This window comes from Antrostomus carolinensis, unplaced genomic scaffold (genome assembly GCF_000700745.2).
Source record: "Antrostomus carolinensis isolate BGI_N321 unplaced genomic scaffold, ASM70074v2 scaffold20572, whole genome shotgun sequence".
In the NCBI taxonomy this organism is placed as follows: domain Eukaryota; kingdom Metazoa; phylum Chordata; class Aves; order Caprimulgiformes; family Caprimulgidae; genus Antrostomus; species Antrostomus carolinensis.
In genome coordinates, this window is record NW_010299219.1 from 1510 (window position 1) to 10809 (window position 9300).

The 9300-nt window shown below is 47.4% G+C and overlaps 1 protein-coding gene across 1 annotated transcript; it reads left to right on the forward strand.

Moving 5' to 3' along the window:
- Positions 1-1321: 1321 nt before the first annotated feature.
- LOC104520902 (THAP domain-containing protein 4-like) lies at positions 1322-8728 on the forward strand. Its single transcript, XM_010162720.1, has 3 exons — positions 1322-1429; positions 2728-2831; positions 8396-8728. Exons 1-3 carry the CDS (start codon positions 1354-1356, stop codon positions 8513-8515), a joined length of 300 nt encoding a protein of 99 aa, XP_010161022.1. The 5' UTR covers positions 1322-1353; the 3' UTR covers positions 8516-8728.
- Positions 8729-9300: the final 572 nt, after the last annotated feature.

The following is a 9300-nucleotide window of genomic DNA, read 5'->3' on the forward strand; positions in this document are numbered from 1 at the left end:
AATGGCAGGAAGATGTGCCAGGGGAGGCTGAGGTTGGCCATGAGGAGAAGGTTCTTGAGGCAGAGGGTGGTGGAGCACTGGGACAGGCTCCCCAGGGAGGTGGTCATGGCACCAAGCCTGACAAGATTGCAGAAGCATTTGGCCAATGCCCTCAGACACATGGTGTGAATCTTGGGATTGTCCTGTGCAGGGACAGGAGTTGGCCTTGATGATCCTTGTGGGTCCCTCCCAACTCACAACATCCTACGATTCTATAAATAAATAACTGCTCCAGCTTGCCGTGTGCCAGTGCCTGGACAAGCCTCTTAGTCAAGCTCTTCTTGCACACTTGCCACCGTTGGGGTGGCAGCTGATGGTACAGCATATCCCCAGTCCCAAGAGAGGTCATGGTGGCCAAACTGACTGGTGTTGGCCGTTTCCAGCAGGCAAATCCCAGTTACACAGCAGAGGCATGTGTGGAAGCTGCTATGGTGTGAGGGAGTTCTAGCTGCAGATTTAGCAGCAACAGCTCCAAAGTTGCGTCTGTCTCCTTACCTGTAGAAGGAGTCATCTTCTTTCTTCTTCTCTTCATCCTTCTTTCCAGAGTGGGAAATTGTGGGAAAAAGAGTATGAAAAGAAAGGGATTAAGACAAAGAAATACCAATAGCATAATCCACTCCATTATAGATACCTGGCTTTTGTGTTTAAGCTGCTGCTTAATTCAGTTACCTGTGTAGGCTTAGGAATGCTGTAGCACTAATGTAATATATGAACATGCATGATATGTATAATCACCTACATTATGGGTGATCAAACATACAACTCTAAAGCCTCATGAAGAATAAATAAGAATTTAGAGCTGAACTTTTTTTCTTTTTGAAGAGGAAATAAGTCTGCTGTTACTGCCTTCAGCAAATAATATACAAAAAAGCAACTTGCCAGGTTTAAAAGCTAAATAAAGATGATATTGTAATTCCAGAGATTTATTTGAGAAAAGGAAATATTTGAGATAGAGTATGGCTTCAGCATCTGTGAAATGTCTGACTTCCGGAGGGAGATTCTGAGCTAGCTCTTAGAAAGACCCAGGAGCTGTGGAAAATGGGAAGCTCAAACTTAAATAACTAACTCCAGCTCTAAGAAATATCTGTGCCTGTAAAGTAACTGTATTTTTACACAGTTACATCTCCCAACTGTGAAGTGTTGTTAGGCTTTTCCTCTTCAGTAATACTGCAGGCAGTCATGTAGTTAAATAAAATACCATTTCCTCTGAGATGAAACCAGGCCAAACACTATTTTCAGTGAAAAAAACCAGCAGCTTTTGTATTTTGGTTTCCCCTCAGGTTCAACGCCTTCCATCCAGATACCAGGAAGCCCATGCACCGAGAATGTGGATTCATCCGCCTCAAACCTGACACTAATAAGGTGGCCTTCATCAGTGCCCAGAACACAGGTACACACCTGATATCCTCGCTGGAGAAAAGAAATGGTCCTTACCCTGCTGTGCTATTTCATTACTTTTCCAAAAAATTATTGCACCTCTCACAGTTTCATTTAATTTATTTTCACCACGGGTTCAATGCTGCTCTTTGGTGCTGAACCCGTGGTGAAAATAAATTAATAAATGAACCTGGGTCAAAAGCACTGAGTTTCTAGGACCAGCTTTGCACAGATGGTGTTGCTTTCTGTGACACGAAAGGACTGCATGTGGAAATAACACTCATGCAGGAGACTCAAAGGGTATCCTCTCCTCAAATGATATGTTGGTATTTGCAGATGTAGCTTTGTAAACCAAAAAACCCTCTGCTTTTGGAGCAAGAATTGTAGTCTAAGCCTTAATGGTGGCAGGTGATAAGTGACCAGTGGCATTCTTGATGCCTTTGTAGCCTTGTTGTGGGGAGGCAGGGGGAATGTGTACAGTTAAGATGCTTTGTTCCCTCTGCTCCTGTTGAATTGGCCACAGTTGACCCTGTGGTAGAAACAGAGAGGAGCGTGTCTTGGTTCATGAGCTCCTCTGGAGTCCTATTGCTAATGCTGTATTTGGCCAGATGCTCCTGACCCTTAGAAAATCAGAGTCAGATTTTAACATCCCACTTAAACTGCTGTCAACACTCATTGTATTTGATTCTGTGGTGCAGGGTAGAGCTTGTGGCCCTGGCAAGGTGGAGCTGTGGAGGTTTTAAACTCCCTTTGCAGCCTCTCCATCCAGGAATGTTTGATGTGACCCATATTAGAGACCCTGACTGGGCTGTGGCACTACCAAGAGCTTCCACAGCACTGTAACAGAGGAGCTTCTCTCCTACTATTCCCTTACAAATCTTGGAGAGTAATCTCAGTGCAGTCTTAGCTCCTAAACTAGGAGAATCTCCCACTGTCTGGATGTAGAGTCTTGGTACTTGTTACACACCTTACAGGCACTGAATGAGAGAGAGAGAACCACGTCTAAATCGTAAGTGAAAGTGTTAAAACCCAGTTGATGCTTAAATTTTCATCTAAAACTCCTGAGCAGGTGCTGAAGGGAAAACTGCCAGTTGCAGTGAGATACTTATCCCACATGGTGTGAGTAAGTCTGGCTAGATGTTTCTAAGCAGCATTACATGGCTGAGGTTGTGTTGATTTGCAGCTGTCAATATGTGCTAGGTCAAATAAAACCGTTCTTCAGGGAGAGTGGTCGTCTGTTGCATAGCCTAATAATTGTGATATCATTAACCCTTGTAGCTAAATAATATTTATGACCTTGCTTCTCATTAGGTCTGGTGGAGGTGGAGGAAGGGGAGGTGAATGGACAGGAGTTGTCTATAGCTTCTCACTCCATAGCCAGGATCTCCTTTGCCAAGAAACCCCATGTAGAGCAGGTGAGTGCACACGTGACGAGCAATTCACATGATCTTGCTAGCTGCAGAAGGTGTCTAGTTGAGAGGACAGGTTGATTAGCATGCTTTAATTACAGATGGCCATCAGGAGTTCTTGGAAATATTGCATGGCATCCTGGCTTATCCTCTCTGTAACAGTCTTTAGGAGTTTTGTGCATTACAAGACCCAGAGGCATCATTAAGATAAGAACTGATGTGTTGAATCAGACCAGCTAACTCAGAATCCTGTCTCCAGCAGTGGCCAGTAGCAGGTCCTTAGGGAACAGAATAGGAAAGTCATGTCTAAATACCCTTGTACAGCAATGGTGTTACTTCTTAACGCTGGTCTTCTGGATTAATTACAGTATAAGGGTGCACATGTGAGGTATGTCTGGTATTGGCCCTTATCAGGATATTTTAGGAAAGCCTGCCTTTCACTGGAGCTCTAGCTTATCTTTGCAAATCTTGCTTGCTTTTCAGGGCATTCACAAGTTGCTATGTGCTCTCTTCCAATCTGTGGCTGCTTGGCAGGGCTGGCACTTTCTGTCTGCTCCAGTCTTGGTTGACTGCTTCTTGATTTCTGACTTAGCAGCAGTTTGTTGACACAGCTGGATGGGGTACAGTGGCGTTGGGGTAAGGTGGCAGTGCTGGGGTTAGTGTGGCATATTGAGGTCGCCACTGGAATCCTAGCTGTCGCATATAAAGTTGTCTTGGCTGACTAGCAGCTAAGAAAGAGCGAGGTTGAAAGGGCTTGCACAAAGAGTAGGTACTGGCATGTTCTTGCATCTGTTTTGTTTTTTCTGATAATGTGAACCAAGTGATTCATGGCAATTTTTGAAGGATGACAAATGAGGTGTGGCTCTCAGGAGAGAAGACACTACTTTGATTGTGGCAAATACAACGTGGTCTTATTCTGGACTTCTGAGGCTTAATTTTGCAATCTAATTTTTATGCACTATAGAACCAACCCACAGATAACTGAGAGCACAAGTTTGCGTGGATGCAGCCAGTGTCATAAATTCACTGATGTGCCAAAAATTGTATGTGCCTACACAAACAATGTCCTAATTCTGAAAAGATAGTCCAAACTCCCCTGCCTTCAGGTGCATGTTTTAAGTTGTTGGATTTCTCCTTTCCCAGGAGCAGCTGTATCGACTTTCTGTAGCAGGAGAAATAAAGCAGTTAAACACTATGGATATCTCCAAAGCAGCGGAGCTCTTAATTACAAGCATCCCAATAAAACGGGCTGCCTCTCAGAGTTGCTACCTGAAATGTGAGCAGATTGACTGGCAGGAGGAGAGTGGGGAAAGCAACAGAAACCAGTGAGTGTCTTACTGGTTTAGGGTTCCAGGGCTGGCTTTGGCTGAAGGCTGGAAGAGGGAACCTCCCAAGCTGAAGGTCCATGCTCACCTGGCATCTGAGGGCAATTCAGGGCCAAGTACTGGTCCCAGTAAGTGTCTGGAAGGCCCTTGCTGGTGAAGGAGGATGTGGAATGAGAGGGTATGTTAGGTAACCAGCTCCTAACATGTTTTCCTCTTCAGGAACCACGTGAATTGCCTGTGGAAATGAAGAGACTACGAGTGTTGTGAGCAGGGCACATATGCTGCTGCTTTAGTTGCTCATTTTGAGAAAATTTCACCATAATGTTGTGTTCCCCTCAAAAAAGTGATTCAGGATGGCTGTGGCTCAGCCAAGCCGTAATTCTTGCAGGAAAAGCCTTTACCTGGGTTGTGTTGCAGGCGCTGGCTGGTGTGACCATGCTGAGGTGTGGGGGCCTCACCGCATGGCCAGAGTGGAGCTGTCCCAGGGGTCTGTCCCTGCTAGAGGCAATGCTGACAGGACATAAGGCACAATCGCAGCCTATTACAGTCTTCCTGCCTCTCAGAGGTGCGAGTGGCTCTCAGCTCCCACCCTGTACATATAGCTAAGTGATGATCTGCAGGGAGCTGTTGAAGAGTTTTTCTTTTTCCTCAGTTTCCTGCAGCAAAAGTCTCAAATGCCAGATTCAGGAAAATAAATAATTTGAGTGATACAGCAGTTGGAGCAGCTTGAGCTGGGTGTCTCCAGAGAAGGACCCCGAACGAAGAAATCCCTGGGCATTTATACCCTTACAGTCCGTGCACCCATTCTTCACGCAGTGTTCATGAGCCCTGTGTGCGCCTTAGTCCAATGGCAATTTCTGGTCTGAGGTCTTCATGTTCCTTACTGAATTTCTTCTGTGTCTCCAGGAGCATCACCCTTGATGTTCTTATCTGGACAGGTTGCAGTTTCTGCTGACAGTCGTAGCCTCTTTATCCCCCTGTTTGTGCTGGTTTTGGGGCCTTCCTTCATGTAACTAAGCAAGAGTTCAACAGAAGTTCAACTTTTCTAGGTGAAAGTTCGCCGCTTGTGGCCTAAGGCTTCAATAAATCTGGCTACTTATGCTAAGTAAGTCAGGCTAAACACACAGTATATTGAATCACACAGGGTGATTAATTCTATTTAAAACTTACTGATTTAAGCTAAATGACTAATATTCTATAACCAAGCGCAGGAGCACTCTTAGACTGTATGTGTTTCCAAACACCCTGCTCACGTTCTCCTGTGAGTGTCTGGAGAACAGGCACGTTTTCAAATATTTTTAGACTGTAGGGCTGTCCTCTTAGTCTGTGGGTATGTAGGGGCTGATGCCCCTGGAAGGCTGCTGTGTTATCTTTGAAAGGTGGTGGAGATCAGCAGTTTCCTGATGACTGGAGACCCATGGTACATGGGTCACCCATCTTCAGAAAGTGCCTGAAGGTCAACTTAGAGCTACAAGCTGGTCAGCCTCGCTTCATCCCCTGGAGATTTCTGCACATGTGAAGGAGAAGGTGACTGGGCACAATTGGTGCAGTTTTACCATGGGTGCCTGGCTGACCTGGTTGTCTTCTGTGATAAAACGTCTGGATTTGTGGACAAGGGGAGAGCAGTGGATGTTGGTTACTTTGAATTCAGCAATTTCGCACAGCCCTTTCCCACTGCTTCATGTTTCTTCTCCTGTGTGGGAAGTAGCAGTCTTCCTGTGCGTCTCGTGTGTACATGGGGCTTACCTTCCTCCCATCAGCCAGCCTTTGATTGAAGCTTACTTTTAAGAGAAAATCCCCCTCTTTTTTGCCCAGTTCATTTCATTTCCTCCTTTTGGCATTCAGACTTTGTTGGCTGACCTGCAATGGTCCATTCAGAAAAAAATGGGCCGTTCAGGAGCCCTGAGCTAAGGTCGCACCTTACGAGATCATGTCTTGTTAAAGACGAGTGTCTTTTATATTCCTTTAAATCGCCTTTTCCTGCTTAGGAAACAGTCATGCATTTCAAAGAAAGCCCCATCTGATCAGCAAATATTAATCAAAACATCATTGTGTCTTCCTGCTGTTGATCTCATGAACATCAGAGCAGTGGCACTTCCTCTGGTGATAACCTCCTGGAAGGAGGACATGTTGGATATTGGCATTGAGGGCACCCTGCAGACGTAGGAATTGATGTGTTAATAGAGAAGACACTGTCTTGGAGCACATGGACTGGCGATAGCTCATGGACATGTCCTTGAGTGAGCTTCACTGGAAATGAATGCATTTGCATTGCTTCTGCATTTTAGGAATTTCTAAATGGGGCTGGTTTAAGAGACTGCAAATTAATCATGTTTGCAGGTTGTCCTGCTGCCCCCAGGACAAACACACCATGCAATGGGTGAGCAGTTGGCTGACGGGTTGGGCTCAAAGGGTTCTAGTCAATGGGGTGACATTGGGCTGGTGACTGGTCACTAGTGGGGTCCTGCAGGGATCCATCCTGGGGCCGCTGCTCTTTAATGTCTTCATCAATGACTTGGATACAGGACTTGAAGGACTGCTAACTAAGTTTGCTGATGACACCAAACTGGAAGGAGCTGTGGACCCTCTGGAGGGCAGAGAGGCCCTGCAGAGAGATCTGGAGAAATTAGAGAGCTGGGCAGTCACCAACTGTAGGAATTTGAACAAGGGCAAGTGCTGGATTTTGCACCTGGGACATGGCAACCCTGGACACACACACACAGCCTGGGGAACAAGAGGCTGGAGAGCAGCCCTGCAGAGAGGGACCTGGGGGTTCTGGTCCATGGCAAGTTGAACATGAGCCAACAGTGTGTCCTGGCAGCCAGGAGGGCCAACCGTGTCCTGGGGGGCATCAAGCACTGCATGGCGAGCCGGTCGAGGGAGGGGATCGTCCTGCTCTGCTCTGCTACATGGCCCTTCTCCTGCTGGGCTGGGCAGCTGGAATGACCCCCTCCAGAGCATTATTCTCGAACAGGAGCTGAGGTTCAAAGAGGATGGTTCCACTTCTCTCCTTTATTTTGGTGACACCTAGGAGCAGACCTACGATCTGTGCTGACTGCTGTGGACACTTAGCCTCTCCCTTCTCCAGTTTGGAAGCTGCTGAAGCCTGGGTTGAAGCATCTGCTTGCACATGTCCTAAGTGGTCCAGCTCCACAGGTCAACTCCAAAGAGCCTCTCTTGAGGTTTGGTGCAGCACAGACAGACTCACAGCCTGCCTGGGTGAAGGGATGGGGACAGTGTCACCTGTCAAGCCCCCTTGATGGACGGCTGTGCTCTTCCCTCCTGCCTTGGGGCTGAACCCCTGCCTGGCTGCAGGTGCAAGCCAAGGCTCGACAGGCTCCCATGTTCAATAGAGATAGGGAACTTCTGGAAAGAGTCCAGTGGAGGGCTATGAAGATGATTAAGGGGCTGGAGCATCTTTCTTAGAAAAGACTGAGAGAGCTGGGTCTGTTTAGCCTGGAGAAGAGCAGACTGAGAGGGACCTTCTCAATGTCTATAAATATCTAAAGGGCGGGTGTCAAGAGTATGAGGCCAGACTTTCTTCAGTGGTGGCCAGTGACAGGACAAGGGGCAATGGGCACAAATTGGAACACAGGAGGTTCCACTGAAACATGAGGAAAAACTTCTTTACTGTGAGGGTGTGGGAGCACTGGGACAGGCTGCCCAGAGAGGTTGTGGAGTCTCCATCTCTGGAGATGTTCTAAACCCACCTGTCCTGTGCAACCTGCTGTAGGTAACCTGCTTTGGCAGGGGGGTTGGACTGGATGATCTCCTGAGGTCCCTTCCAACCCCCACCATTCTGGGATTCTGTGATCTCCCCATGTAGCGTGAGAAACACCTTACCCTGGCACAGTGTGGTGACCTGCAGAGAGCCTGAGTGGTTCTGAAGGCTGCCCTGGGGACATCATCCAGTGCAGAGCATCTCCCTGAGGCTCCAGCCCGGAGCCACTCGTCTACTGGAGGGATGTTGGCCTGTCTGTGCTGAGGTGATGTCAGCAATAGTGCCAGGACACTGCGTTGCTCCATGGATAACGGTCTTGGAGCAGGCATTTTGGAAGTAGCTGCCCTCTTTAGGAGAGATCGCTTCTCCTTGTTGACTCACATAGTTGGAGTGAGCATATCCATCCCTCTGTGGTGCGTTGACACAAGGATGGCAAAGGGAAGGTAGAAAGCATGGGTAAGGAATTCAGCCTACGGATGCTGTTTGCTTGATTTCATTATTTCTTTTCTTACCCCTTTTTTTAGATTACCAGAAAATTCAGGCTCAATTCCGATGGGAAACTTGAACAAACTGTCTCAATGGCAACCACTACGCAGCCCATGACTCAGCACCTCCACATTACCTACAAAAAGGTGACACCCTGACACTGGGAGGGCCGGGTCTCCCCGCTGAGGGTGAGGAGTGAGGCGTCACACACTGAGAGCAGCGGCAGCTCAGGAGCATGGCATAGCAGACCCTGGAGCTGGCTGCCTGCACTCGCCCCCAGAGCCGTGGAGCTGCCCGTCCTGTTGAGAAGGTTATTCAGATGTTTCTGTAATGGTATATTAAAAAATAAAAATAAAAAGCTTTTATTTTTATGGCTGTGTCTTTGGGTGTGATTGCAGAGCGGTGGGCGTGCCCCTCTGCTCTGGCAGTGGTCACAGAGTGGGTTTTTGATTCCTGTTCATTAGGCTTTAGGTTGCAGATCCAACTTCCTGGACCCTTCTCTGCAATCTGACTAATGCCATGGAAGCAGCATCATCAGGAATGGATTTGCATTACAGGGACAGGATGGTGTTGGGCTGATGGTTTGACTTGATAATCTTAGAGGTCTTTTCCAACCTTAATGATTTTTGTGACAGACCCTGAGAACTCCAGCTCCTGCCCAATGAAACTTGGCTTAAATATTTGGAGGGTGCACCTACCTCTTGCTGTGGGACAAAGAGCTGTTGCAGGACTTGATCCTGATGGTGCCATCCAACTGACTGGAAGGGACTTGGGGCACTCCTAGAGGTCAGGACCAGACCTTACCTAGCTTCAGTGCAGAATGTGATGAGTTTGGGTGACGACTGTGAGACACTGGGCAGCAAGAGATACTGTAAACACTGGGGATTGATCTCAGCAATTCTTTTTCTAACTTGGGAATCATGATGCAGCCTTTGACATTCAT

Excerpts from the sequence above, each read along its gene's own strand:
- LOC104520902 (XM_010162720.1), top strand. The coding sequence starts at position 1,354 with ATGCACCGAGAATGTGGATTCATCCGCCTCAAACCTGACACTAATAAG. Across the intron at positions 1,430-2,727 it reads CATCAGTGCCCAGAACACAG|GTCTGGTGGAGGTGGAGGAA; the intron begins GTACACACCTGA and ends GCTTCTCATTAG. Across the intron at positions 2,832-8,395 it reads AGAAACCCCATGTAGAGCAG|ATTACCAGAAAATTCAGGCT; the intron begins GTGAGTGCACAC and ends CCCTTTTTTTAG.